We start from the raw sequence: 13,330 nt of genomic DNA, 5'->3' as shown, positions 1-13,330 counted from the left end.
ATTTGAACGTTACTATTTTCATGCAGGGCCTTCAATCGCCGATCAAGATCCTGGCGGACTGATTCACCCTTATCTGAAGTCTCGGTCATGAGCCAATCATTGCACCGCTTGAATCCCCGAAGACACTGGTACGAGATTGACCCTTGAATGATGGTTCGGCGATTGAAGATGCGGCTCTATTATAGATAGCACCTTGATAACATTGTGCAAACCGGCCTGTAATTAAACAGTTCAAACTGATTCAGTACTTCTGCACCTCAAGACCCAAGATTATCATCGTATCTATTTATTTCACACGACTATTTGAACTCTACCACAATGGCTGCAGTCTCAACACGATTTGCCCCTCTGCCACTCACACCGTGTCAATCATCTCACCAAGGCTTCACTTCCTACACCGACTTTAAAGAGCCCGAAACTTACTCTCTGGATGACTTCGTCCGCGATGTCAAAGCTCATTTAGGAGAGGAGGGTGGTATGGGCTGCGAGGATATCGATGAGGACTACCTCATTTTTTTAGCGAGAAAATACACATCAAACCCTAACGATTGGGCACGCTATTATCACAACTGTCCAGAGAAGAACTACACACGCAATGCGATTGTCAACATCAATCACAAAGCCAATATCGTGAGTATTCTAGATCATTGACTGTTTGCGATACTAACTCCCCCAAAGCTCTTATTAGTCTGGAACCCAGGAAAAGGTTCACACATTCACGATCACGCCAATGCCCACTGTATCCTCAAAGTGCTGGCAGGCGAGTTGACAGAAACCATCTACAACATGCCTGAGAAGGGTTGCGAAGACCGCCCTCTGTCAATCAAGAGTGCCAACACCCACCAAGCCGATCAAGTCACATATATCTCAGACGACATTGGTCTTCACCGAGTGCATAACCCTCACCCTACCCAAGTGGCCGTCTCTTTGCACAGTAAGTTCCAAAGCTTCTATGACTTCGCATTGAATTGCTAACTAACATGTATTAGTATACACTCCGCCAAATGCTGCTGATATCGGTTACAATGTCTTCGACGAGTCAACGGGTCGTGCAAGCTTCATGGCAAGAGCCGAAGCTCGCTAATTAATATCTGGAAGAGTTTGAGATAGTCCTTACATACATTGATACCCAGCCATAAAAGATACGGAGAATAGACATTGATTCCATTTCGCGACCGTATAATATTTATCGAATCTATGTGAAGAGTAACACATCGTCTATGACCTAGTGAAATTTGACATCCGGCAAGGTCGGGAAAGGTCTGTCCCTCACATGGGTACACCGTTAAGAATCACCTTGAAAAGAAGAGAGTTTTTAATCTCATCAGCGCGAGCCTTCAGCTCATCGACATCCCAGTTCACCCAGACAAATTTACCCTTGAGAAACTCCGCCTCTGGTGACGCAAGCCAAACATAGAATTGAGCTGCAAGCGCAGCTACATATAGCCAGTCAGCTAGTAATCCACAAAAGGTTCAAGGTGACTTACGATCATCCTGCCCGACAACATCAAACCTCTCATTCAGCTCAGTGCGAATGACGCCAGGCTGAATCTGGACAACGTGCCACTCGGGATTATCGTCCTGCAGGTACTCGAACATCTTGAAGACGGCGGCTTTGACGGCAGTATACGCCCAGCCTTGAGCGATCGGCCTCAGGTGCACCATTCCGGTTGATGTATTGAAGATGTAGGCATTGCTGGTTAGAAAAGGACCGAAGGACTGGAGGGTGTTGAAGGCGCCAATGACGTTGAGTTCGATGCCCCGACGAAACTCCGCTTCATCGAAACCGACGACTGCTCCCACATCGGGAGAAACGCCGGCGTTGCTGATCAGGATATCAACCTTAGCGCCATCCGCTTTCTTGACAAGGTTTGTAACCGCAGCATCTAATTTGCTACGCTGGCTGATGTTGACGGCCTCGAAAATGACATTCGTTTTGCTTCCACTGGCCTCTGCGATCTCGACTGCAGCTGTCTCAAGTCTATCGAGACGTCTTCCGAGGATAGCGATGGTTGATGCTCCGGCTTGCGCAAAGGCAATAGCGATTGACTTGCCAATACCTGTACCACCACCAGTAATCGCGACAAATTTACCGGCTGCACTGAACTCCGGGCGAGTTGGGTCAATGGAGGGGTATGGCTTGTTATGCCAGGTTTTAGTGAAAGAGACAAAGTTATCCATGGTTCCTCTTGAAGAACGTTGCTTGCAATGAATCTGTTGAAGTAGTTGTGAAGATACCTAATTGATGGTATTCTGGGGACTTTATAGGAATGCCTGTTCCAGATGGAGTTGTACTACTTCGCCTAGAAGCCCTTATTCAAGCGCCATTTGAATATTCAGCCTACTCCATGGAAGGCATTACACATCAGCTCTATCATGACCAAGGCAGAAGACAATTGGAAGTGAAACTTCCATGGAAGCCGAAAACGGCATAGTCACAGAAACAATGGAGTTGATGGAAAGCTTATTCTTAGAAATATGCGCTTTGTCAGCCAACTCCGCTTCCGCGGAAGCGGCTGGACACTATAACCTCCCTCCATGGAAGCATTGTCATCACTTTAAACCGAAGTCAAGAGGACTTCCCACCTTTCGCAGCTAATGCCCGCTACCATACCAAAAGTTCAATATGCAATCGAACAACCGACCACGAAAAGTAATATTCAACAGTATATACAGATGGCTTGCTAACTGGCGATCAGGCGTGCGACCTCTGTTATACACGAAAGATCAAGTGTGATGGATTGCAGCCTAAATGCTCAAATTGTGTCAATTACAAGGCTAATTGCACACACACTGCGCGTAGTCGAAAATGGAAGCCCAAAGTTCTGCAAGATGACGAGCCTCAAAAGGAGGATGAAATCCGGAACCTCCAAGCGCAGATGCAAGAGCTACAACAGCAACTGGTACTGTACTGCAGAATCATGCGGTGAACAGAAGTTAATGTCAAGATGTAGGCTCAGTACAAACAGGCAACAGAGATTGCATTAGTTGCGTCTGCGCCATCGCCCCAAGCAGACTACAAAGATGACCTCGCTCAAGTCAGAAACATACGCCACTCTCTTAAACTCCCGCCCCTTCAACAGACGATGCACATGATTGGCATCTATCTCAATACTGTTAACTCGTTATTGCCTCTCTTCCATTCCGACACTCTTCTACGACTTGTTGGAGAAACCTACGCTCTCGAACCGAAACAGCGCGACCCAACCGTCTGGGCTGCGATCAATGTCGTGCTAGCCATGGCACTGCAACAGATGCCCGAAAGCAATAGCATTGGCACTCCGTATGGCACTACAGAAAGCTATCTGAGCCACGCTCAATCGGTTCTATGGGCTATAACGCTAAGCCAGACTCAGCTCATTAATATTCAGACGCTAATTGGAATGGCTATGCTGCTACAAACTGGACACGACTCTACGCCGGCCTTGGTCATTATATCAACAGCGATGCGTCTTATACACAAGATCGGTCTACATAACCGTGCCTATTCTGCGCATCTTGATCCTGTTGAAAGACAACAACATGCCCGCGTCTTCTGGCTAGCATACATCGTTGATAAGGATCTCAGCCTCCGCGCCCAACAGCCATCTATCCAAATCGACGAGGACATCGATCTTGACTTCCCTATGTCATTCAGTACTGTTATCAACGGTGACTCTAGCGCTGGTTTAGTTACGAGTATCGACGGTAGCACCACTATGGACTATTTCCTCGCCCGGGTCCAGCTTGCCAGCATCCAGGGTGACATCTACGACCACCTCTATTCAACTCGCGCCTGGAAACGGACACCTGAAGAACGAAGGTTGAAAAGAGAGAATATCGTGCACGCACTGAACAACTGGAAAGCTTCAGTGCCATCAGACTTCCGCGCTGCTGACGTCATTACAACTACGAGTAATAACCCTTCGGTCGGTGCTTTCTTCTGCATTCTTCATACAAATAGTCTTCTATCCTTGATGTTAATAACAAGGGCACATGCTTGGGATGAGCAATGGGTAGGCGTTTTACGTGATCATGGCAGAGGAGTGGGCACATTACAACTACCAAGCGATTGGAACTCATTGGTAGGACAAGCGCGAGACTTCATGATCCTATTCGAGTATGTTGTGCCGAGATATTGCTGGTTGAAATGGTAAGTCCTCCCACACGACGACACTTAACCAGCACTAATATGTATAGGGTCTCGACTTGTACCTACATTTCTTCAATGGTACTCCTGACTGCCAACAACCTACATGATCTCCAGCACGCGGACTTTGAGCGGGATAGCAATCTCATCGAGAGAGCTCTCGCATGGTTTGGAGAAGTTGCTAAGGAGTTGCCCTCGCGGAAGACGGAAGTACTAGAGAACATTTGCGTTGAAGCAGTTCAAGCGATGAAAACTAGACGTGCTCATGAGATTGACGTGAAATTTGGGGGTGATTGGCTCATCGGGTTCCTCAACAGTCTGGAGCCTTCTTGATGACGTGGAAAGAGGTAGACTCAAATATTAGTACTCTTCTACTGTTCTAACATGTTTCTGCCAACATTCCAAGTTAAATTACCAAGGAACTTGCTGAAAGCTACCATTCTCATACTCCCAAAATGTCCCAGGTTCAATGTCCCCCTTGGTCGACTCAAGCAACCTCACCACTGCCTCGGCCCCTTCTAAGGGGTCTTTCCTGCCCTTGTAGCCATTAAAAGCCGTCTTGCAGTGTCCTGGGCTTACAGCCCAGAAAGTGATATTAGTTCCGTTATTACTATGGTTCTCCGCGGCCTGCAAGTGCAGCATAAGCATATTGAGACCAACTTTAGAGACGCAATAGTCAATGTTGGCAACAGGAGGGAGCTAGCAAAGATGAGCGTTTGCACATGATGTCTCTTCGGTCACGAACCTCTTTGTTGTTTGTTCTGGCCATACTGCCGCGAGCACTCGAGATCATGATGACTCTTGGCTCGGAGCACTTTCTTAGCAGTTTACCAAAGGCATGCGTAACAACAGCGTTGCTGGTGATGAGGTTGTTGTAGCAAGAGTTGGATGCTCCTCGGATATCCGCCAGATTATCTGATGATCTTCGCTCAACTTTGCCAGCGTTGTTGATCAGAACTGTCGTGGTCAGCTCTCCGATTCAGTCAATGATCAGAACACATACCGTCCAGTTTCCCATATTCTCGCTCCAGAGATGCCACGGCTGCTTCGATAGAAGCGTCGTTCTCAATATCCAACTCAACAAAGCCGAGTTTACCTTTGATTCCACTATCAATTAGTGATTCAATCACTTCTTGTGCTGCATCCTTTCTGCGACACCCAAGCACTATGGTGGATGAAGGGAGGCGGGTAGCGATGGCTTGCACAATGGCATAACCAATCCCGCGGTTTGCACCAGTAACTAGGATAGTTACCATCTTTCCTGAAATGTAGACTCACACACAGGAAGATCTATCAGAATTATGGTGCATCCAATATTCATCGCCTTATAAGCTAAGGAGTCGGACTTACGGATTTCGGAATTAAGGAAGTGGCTCTGCAACGCCGTGACGGCCACAGTCCAGGATGAGCTTACTGCAGCCACTCACACTGTGATACTGTTTCTGGTGCCGCATGTTCATATAATTACTATTCTATTATCACCTGTATAGACACGTCTCGTAGGTCAGGAAAGAAATATCTGCCGGCTTATTGAAATAACGGTTGATCCGCCTGAAGCCCATGAAGGAGCGAAGTCCACGATGACCATGGAACTCCATCTTCAAAAACCTCGTCGTCGAAATTGAAGCCTTCAAGGAATTTCAAAGGGTCCTCCATATGTTCTAGCTCAGTCGACGTAGCAGGGTCTGTTTTGCGCCCAGTCCTTGCGGTTGGTGAGTCCAGATTCTTCCACAGTGTTTCAGCCTTAATCCTCAGCGCTTTCAGAACAGCTGGTTTAGCTCCAGTACAACCAATGAAGTCAAAAGCCATCTCCTGCTCGAAGATGCTATCTATAGCCCGCCATGCGCGCTCGACGTGTGGACCTTGCGGTTTAGTGCACAAATACCACAGAACAGATAATGCTATATGGTACTGCGGATGAACCTTCTTAGCCCACGAGAACTGCGCTAGAAAAGGATTATTGCCAGCTGTCCTCGCTTCCAGGATATCCAATGCAGTGACAAGTGTTTCTTCTTTTAGTACGGAGTCATTGACCTCCCTCTCCTGCGATAAGAGCCACTGTTGGTTCGTGACGAAGTCGAGCTTCCGTAGAAGATAGTCTGTGCAGTGGACCGTAAGTCGTTGGTGCGGTGTTACTGGGTTGAACTTCTCCAGTCTGGCTCTGATCTTAGTATACGCTTCTTGAACGACTTTTTCTCTCCATTCTTTGCTGAGTGTTGATGCTGAGGCGTTGCCAGCTTTGAACTTTTCCATAGTCTTAGCCAAGTCGACAGTGATCAACGAGAACGTCATGCAGGTCCATTCGGTCCGTTCGACTGGCAACTCCTCCATTTCAGGGAAGATATCAGCATCATTAATATTTAAGGGTAGCTTGACGTCTGACGTCGATAGCAGATCATTGGGGTCTTCCAAACCGAAGTCTTCCCCGGACCGGCTATCTCTTGTAATAATATGCCACCAAAGTCTTCGACGAAGCTCCGACTCTAAAGGTGGCAAGCCAAGCTTAGTCCCATCCTTATTGAGTCCAAGAGATTGAGCTACTCGGATGACGAGACCATTGAGAATCCAAACAGACTTCCCTCGATTATGAACACGTATTGCTGACTTGGTTCCAGATGATTAGGCATGACACACGAGGACGGTGGCGGAGAAAACTCACGAGGTATATAGCTAGAGCTCGTAGGCCAGTCAATGTTGGCCGATTAAAAAAGTCACCATGAGCAAAGGCCTGTTCGATGCCCATTTTGAAACGCTCAAGTTCAGTGGTCTTATCCAAGAAGAGCGATGTAGTATCTTCGAGTGACACAGCCGCTGCAAAGTAAATACTATAGCAAAATGCAAGATCGTCAAACTGTTCAGTGACAGGGTCATCTATAGTTGAATAAACTTTGACTTCATCGGTGGGAATGTGCGTCAACTTCAGTCCGAGGATGATTTCAACGTTGTTCAGGTAGATATTCCAAAGCTCGATAGCAGTAGCTTTGCTAGGGTGAAATGCAGAAGGGTGCTGGGTATAGCAGGGAGAGGACATAATTCCCATTGCATCAAAGGGGGAGCTTGGAAGCTCTCTTTGCTCGTGCTGCGATGTCGCAAGAGCAGTTGCAATACTTTCGTCCTAATACCTATTAATACCACGATCATCATACAGTATTATCAGGACTCACTTTACCAACGACTCGAGTTACCAGTATTTCATTAAGGTACTGGCCGGTCGAACCCTTGTGCAATAGGAAGTCTTTGGGCGAGTCGTGCTCATCCGCAGCCGTGCTTGGTTCGAAGCTGTTGCAGGACAGATTCCCATGCGTAGTTGCTTCGGCAAGGCTGCGCTCTAAACTCGCAATGCGACTGGCCATCTCAGCCATGATTGTTTTTTTCGTTCGCCTAACGCGCGGCCCAATCGGTGGGTAAGTGCATGTTCTGCCCGAAGAAGCGCATGACGAACATGGTGTGTTCTTGTCACATCGCGTCTTCTTACTTTTGCAGGTGTTGCACGAGCGAATTTGGTATCGTCCGGGCCCGGCGTTACTCGAGGAAGCTTTAGAGGCCATTGATACTTTAAAGCACTAGTCGGGGACTTGAACAGAGAACTGAAGCGGCCACTGAATGACAGAGCGCACAGAACTTATGCGCTATACGGCGTCGGGCTTAAAATTCTGTTAAGTCCGGGTGCCCCGGGAAAGGAACGTGTATGAATGAACCGGGTGGTAGACTGGTTTTAAACCCGGGCCCGGCTTCATCATACCTGATTGGTAGATTTCGGTCAATTCTTTCTGATCTGACCGTAGTTTCCAGCGCCTGAGGGATGGCTCGAGAGTAGCAACTTAGCTAGTGTTGACTATATGGACAACCATAGTCAAGTGACAGTTACTTTTAGAGGCTATAAGGAGAAAATGTATATAAGGATATGCCTCGCACGAACAAGTAGCACCAAACCATTCTTCTAAACAGAGAACCTAAAGCATCTTATCTCAAACAACTTGACAACAATCGACTATGCTCATTATGGCAACTTCAACTTCATCACTTCCCAAGGTCCACCAAGCACTGGTCCTTCATTCCACACGAGACCCCTATGACATCTCAGTCGTCACCCAGGATACTCCTCAGCCATGCCCCGGAAGTGCTGTGATCCGCGTTCTGTCAGCTGGAGTCTTGACCTACGCAGACCGAGTTTACAGTGGCCACAAACCTTATCCCTACCCTGAGCCTTTCGTCATAGGTTCTAGCGCCATCGGTCGCGTTGTCGCTGTCGGGCCTGATGCCACTTCTCTTAAGCCTGGACAGCTTGTCTTCTTCGACAGCTTTATTCAGGGGCGAGATAACCCTAACTCGCTTATCCTCCATGGTCTGTCCGGAGGCTTTGACACCGCGAGTAATAAACTCATGGAGGGTGAGTGGCGAGACGGTACCTATGCGGAGTACGCCAAAGTTCCTCTGGAGAATTGCTTCCCATTAGACGAGAACCGACTCACTGGCAAGCGAGCTGACGGGGGGTTTGGATACTCAATCGCAGATTTGGCCTATCTTTGGACCATCTCGGTTCCATTCGGAGGGCTCCAAGATATAGCCATCAGATCTGGCGAGAAAGTTATCATTAGCCCTGCTGCTGGAACTTTTGGAAGCGCCGCTGTTCTCGCTGCTCTGGCCATAGGAGCTCAAGTCATCGCTGTTGGTCGCAACCGTGAAACTCTGGATAAGGTGAAAAGTTTGGATTCCGAAAGAATTAGAACAGTTCTGAATACCGGAAACGTCGAGAACGATGTCAAAGAGCTGACCAAATATGGTCTGGCGGATGCTTTCTTTGACATCTCTCCCGGAAAAGCTGTCAGTAGCACTCATTTCAAGAGTTGTATTATGTCGCTTCGCCGCGGTGGACGGGTGAGCTTGATGGGCGCACATGGGGAACTGAAGCTGCCTACTCAGTTCATCATGCTCAATGACATTACGGTCAAGGGGAAATGGATGTATACCAAGGATGATATGCGCAACATGATCAAGCTGCTGGAAGCAGGGTATCTGAAGCTTGATGTAGCGCAGACTGCTGGTAACTTTCCCATGGAGGAGTTTGCGGAGGCATTTGATAAGGCAGCCAAGATCAGCGGCCCTCTATCTCAGGTCCTCATCTCACCTTGAAGGCTTGCCTAGTACCGTGTACTGAGCTTTTAACTAAATTAGACATGATCGTATCCCACTCAATATTTATCAAGAAAACCGTTTCGAATAAATTTACTACCTATCACCTGACAGAGCTCTCTGAATGCGATGGTTAGTCAATGATAGTCAGTGCTCAACATAAGTGATGCCGGATTATCAGGCTGTGATAAGGTTGAGAGGACAAAAGAGGCTTCAGCCCGAACACAAAGGTAGAGAACACAAATTAACACATATGAGCAATATCCTCCTTTCCCTTGGATTATCAGGCATTAGTTGATTTCAATGAACATGCAGGGGAGATCTATTGTTTGAGTCGATATTTTATCTTATCTGATAAGTGACTGGCGCTTCCAGTTTGCTGCATTTTGCATTGATCCAATGAAAGGAGGACATGAATCTGAAGTGGAGTCAATTCTTTTCTTTGACTGGTTATCGGCCGAGATCAGTCTGACGACGCCATGTCTGACTGCAATAATGATTGGTATTGAGCAAAAAGGATTTATAAATTTCTCAGATGATGATGCTTTACTATGTATATCCGAGTATCCGGGGCCCTTACCATATACTGCACCCAAAAATGAAGACTGATGACACAAAGCGTCCTTGGCCGCTCAGACCGCCGAGACATCTCCCACCACAAATGACGATGAATCCATGCCAAGCACTGTAAACCATATCTTATTTGGCAGTGGAAATTACCATCGAAGGATTCTTTTCTACATGAATACCCAGCCGCGGATCATTGGCACTTCACTTCATCGGCGTCATAGAGTTTTGTGGATTCCTTCGGTGCATTCTTCGATGCAGAAACCCTGACGCATCCGGGCGCTGCCGTTTCTACGCTTGTCTTCTAACGCTTCTTGAGCTTGCAGAATTTAGCGCATCAGCAGCTTGCATATGATGCTACTGCTGTAGGATGAATACTGCGCGGTACTTGGCTGCCTCCCTGCCGGTTTCACCGCTGTTTCTTTTAATTCTTTATCCAGACTTTTATGTTGCATTGTCGTTGAACGTTATGATTATCTGCCCTGGTGGCTTGGCCTGCCCCCCCGCCTCATCTTGACATGACCATTTGAATCACCAATGAAACAAGAAATAATGCGAGATTAAGCTTAAAAAGTGTTTTAGACTTAATTCCAGCACAGAAAGTGGCTTTTGTGATGCCCACGCGGCCTTAATTTGTGATGCTGACAATTTCAATGCCAAGATGGCATACGTCAGCTCAGGCGTCATTGAAACTCCGTGAGTGGATAAGGTTCTCGCCTTTCGGATTTAGGAGGCGTCGCCTTGTCAGCATCTCCGATGTCATCCTCTCCCTGGCGGGGTCCGGAGGCCGGGCTTCCCGCACACAAAATATTTAAGCTTAATATGAGGATGTAACTGAGACTATCAGGGTATCATTAATAGCCATGAATTAAAACATCATGAATGCCAAAGAGTTACAGAATGGTAATCAGTTAGTAGATATGGTTTCAGTATAGCAGAGCAATACATGGCTGAGACAGTAACACCCAGATCAAGATCCCATAAACTTATATCCATGGAGATAACCGTAAAAAGAACCCTCGCACAATCCGCACTCCGAAATCTGTGTAACAAAGGAAATCACACTACCTTAATTACGAGGCCAGAGTGGCTCAGCTGCCTTGGAAGAAGCCGAACCCGCCTAGACGCACCTAGGTCTTGGCTTCGCTAACTGGCCAAGAGAACGCGTACAGTCCCCGTGTCATAGATGGGGGCCATGCCGCTCTGAAACTGCTAAATCCGACGTCAGATCTTCATATATGGTTCTCCAAAATTCCACTCTGACATGTCTGTTTCAAAGGGTCTGTGACGGTGAACATCTGTGGAACGCTGATAGCTATGAGTCTCTTGACCTTTTTCTTGATCTTTTCTCAGGTCTGCTCTTTGTATTCTGTACAAGGTATGTTATAGCTGGCGTCGTGATGATGAAACACTGACATGTGCATCTAGCGTTGTCTCTCGCTAGAGATACCATTGATCGATCGTCAACGATAGAGAAATTGGACTTTTCTCAAAGTCCACACACTCTCGACTCTGCATCTTCATTCCAGGTCGAATTTGATGTTCCTTATGAGCGTCAGCGAATCACACTGAACCTACAACCTTCCAGAAATGTTGTATCTCGTCTCACTACCGTTGAGCACATCAACTCCACAGACAACCATGGTGTCATCACTGATATTCAGAGCCAGCGACCTCTGTTATACAAAGGTGTAGCATTTGTAAATGATATTGAGAAGCAGACGCAAAGAAGAGTAGGATGGGCACGAGTAATGATGCGATATCGTCAAGGTCGACACGTCATTGAAGGCACCTTCACAAATGATGGTACTTATCACCATATTTCACTGGATTCAAATTATCGCCAGGCACGACAGATTCAAGATGGACAACTCAAGAAGAGATCTAAGCGAATGGTAGTATGGAAGCAAGCAAGGGACGAAAGCGTTGGAGGTCTTTCGCAAAGATCATCCTCAGATGAGCCGACCTGTCAGGCCCATAGGTACAATGACCGACGCCGCCAGGCTTCCGATGACCAGGATGCCCACCATCCTCTACTGACCCGACAGGACGTCAACGATTGGTTTGACCCAAGAGACGTGATTGGATCAACAGAAGGATGTCCAAACTCACGAAGAGTCGCCTTGATAGGCATTGCCGCCGACTGCTCATACACGGCAGAATTCGACAACATGCAAGATGCTCGAGATAACATCATTTCGCAAGTGAATATCGCATCCCAAGTCTACGAAGACACGTTCAACATCGCACTGGCCATTCAGAACTTGACCATGAGTGATCCTTCTTGTCCTAATGACGCACCGCGATCGATGCCTTGGAATCTTCCCTGCACGGCAAACGTCGATATCAACGACCGATTGAACTTGTTCACACAATGGAGGGGCAGGCTACGCGATGATAACGCTGTCTGGTCTCTTTTCAGCGCCTGTCGAAGCGGTTCAACTGTTGGGATCGCCTGGATCGGAAGTTTGTGTAATCGATCACAAGGATCATCATGGGGTCGCGGCGGTACAGCCTCTGCGAATGTCGTTGTCCGCACGACTTCGGAATGGCAAGTCTTCGCGCATGAGCTGGCGCATAACCTTGGAGCTTCTCATGACTGTACATCGGGCGATTGCGGGACTTCAGGATACTCGCCTTCTGACGACTGCTGTCCCAGAAGTGAGACAACCTGCGATGCTCGAAACCAGTACATCATGAACCCCCAAAGCTCTCCCGGTCTGGAGGAGTTTTCGCCATGTACTATCGGCACTATCTGCACTGGCATCGGCGAGGAGCACGTTGACACGAGTTGCTTGGTCAGTGAGGACGAGGTGCCCGATATCAACGACAGTCAATGTGGCAATGGTATCGTCGAGCCTGGCGAATCATGCGACTGTGGTGGTGAAGAACGATGCCCCGAAGATTCCTGCTGCAACCCTTCGACCTGCCAACTCCGTAGCGGTGCAGAGTGCGATCCACTCACAGATGGATGCTGCACTGACGAATGCCAAGTCGCTTCAAGCGGTTTAGTCTGCCGCGAAAGTACAGCCTCCTGCGATCCCGAAGAGACATGTGATGGAAGCTCGAGTCAATGTCCCGTTGACGTACAGAACTGCGATGATGATGAAGATTCAGGTAGCAGAGAAGGAGGATCAGGAAGGAGTTGGTTTGATAGGAACAGGACGGCTGTCATTGCGACTGCATCTTCTGTTGGTGGAGTTATTCTGATCTTGGTCCTTTGCGTGATATTTTCTTGTATCAGGAAGAGGAGAAGACAGAGAGGAACGCAATTGCAGAGTGGAAACATTAGCGATGGATCGAATGCACCGGCTCTTGAGCATACGAGAGGTGTTACGCAGATGCCAAGCGCACCGAGGTTGGTACATAGATATGCATAGTTGGGCTTGGAGTTTAGGAGATATGTTTTATGATAGATATGGCGGGCGTCAATACTGTTAGGGACTTTACTGGCACAAGAATATGTATCCTGAATTGAAGCGATAGTCTTGGTCTCGAGTG

General features: G+C 47.7%; 6 protein-coding genes across 6 annotated transcripts; 4 read left to right on the top strand and 2 right to left on the bottom strand.

The window, feature by feature from the left end:
• The first annotated feature begins 223 nt into the window (after positions 1 to 223).
• FOBCDRAFT_233481 (RmlC-like cupin domain-containing protein) lies at positions 224 to 1,175 on the top strand. The gene is made up of 3 exons (XM_031192412.3): positions 224 to 630; positions 679 to 934; positions 990 to 1,175. The coding sequence occupies exons 1-3, from the start codon at positions 319 to 321 to the stop codon at positions 1,082 to 1,084; spliced, it is 663 nt and encodes a 220-aa protein (XP_031031258.2). The 5' UTR covers positions 224 to 318; the 3' UTR covers positions 1,085 to 1,175.
• Positions 1,176 to 1,269: 94 nt separating this feature from the next.
• Positions 1,270 to 2,181, bottom strand: FOBCDRAFT_281260 (uncharacterized protein; the record flags this gene model as incomplete). Its single annotated transcript, XM_031192411.2, has 2 exons — positions 1,270 to 1,436; positions 1,488 to 2,181. 2 exons carry the CDS (start codon positions 2,179 to 2,181, stop codon positions 1,270 to 1,272), a joined length of 861 nt encoding a protein of 286 aa, XP_031031257.2.
• Positions 2,182 to 2,558: 377 nt separating this feature from the next.
• On the top strand, positions 2,559 to 4,462 carry FOBCDRAFT_254016 (fungal-specific transcription factor domain-containing protein; the record flags this gene model as incomplete). Its single annotated transcript, XM_031192410.3, has 4 exons — positions 2,559 to 2,653; positions 2,700 to 2,903; positions 2,955 to 4,132; positions 4,180 to 4,462. The coding sequence occupies exons 1-4, from the start codon at positions 2,627 to 2,629 to the stop codon at positions 4,460 to 4,462; spliced, it is 1,692 nt and encodes a 563-aa protein (XP_031031256.2). The 5' UTR covers positions 2,559 to 2,626.
• A 78-nt stretch (positions 4,463 to 4,540) lies between these two features.
• On the bottom strand, positions 4,541 to 7,491 carry FOBCDRAFT_192088 (uncharacterized protein; the record flags this gene model as incomplete). Its single annotated transcript, XM_059608718.1, has 7 exons — positions 4,541 to 4,828; positions 4,875 to 5,086; positions 5,133 to 5,385; positions 5,559 to 5,571; positions 5,670 to 6,610; positions 6,789 to 7,244; positions 7,294 to 7,491. The coding sequence occupies 7 exons, from the start codon at positions 7,489 to 7,491 to the stop codon at positions 4,541 to 4,543; spliced, it is 2,361 nt and encodes a 786-aa protein (XP_059466175.1).
• Positions 7,492 to 8,131: 640 nt separating this feature from the next.
• On the top strand, positions 8,132 to 9,262 carry FOBCDRAFT_148732 (chaperonin 10-like protein; the record flags this gene model as incomplete). Its single annotated transcript, XM_031192407.2, has 1 exon — positions 8,132 to 9,262. One exon carries the CDS (start codon positions 8,132 to 8,134, stop codon positions 9,260 to 9,262), a length of 1,131 nt encoding a protein of 376 aa, XP_031031253.2.
• Positions 9,263 to 11,146: 1,884 nt separating this feature from the next.
• Positions 11,147 to 13,209, top strand: FOBCDRAFT_245084 (Metallo-peptidase family M12-domain-containing protein; the record flags this gene model as incomplete). Its single annotated transcript, XM_059610652.1, has 2 exons — positions 11,147 to 11,207; positions 11,258 to 13,209. 2 exons carry the CDS (start codon positions 11,147 to 11,149, stop codon positions 13,207 to 13,209), a joined length of 2,013 nt encoding a protein of 670 aa, XP_059466174.1.
• Positions 13,210 to 13,330: the final 121 nt, after the last annotated feature.

Source organism: Fusarium oxysporum, chromosome XI, assembly GCF_013085055.1.
Source record: "Fusarium oxysporum Fo47 chromosome XI, complete sequence".
NCBI lineage: Eukaryota > Fungi > Ascomycota > Sordariomycetes > Hypocreales > Nectriaceae > Fusarium > Fusarium oxysporum.
The sequence above is the reverse complement of the archived record's forward strand: the minus strand, read 5'-3'. Positions and strand labels throughout refer to the sequence as shown.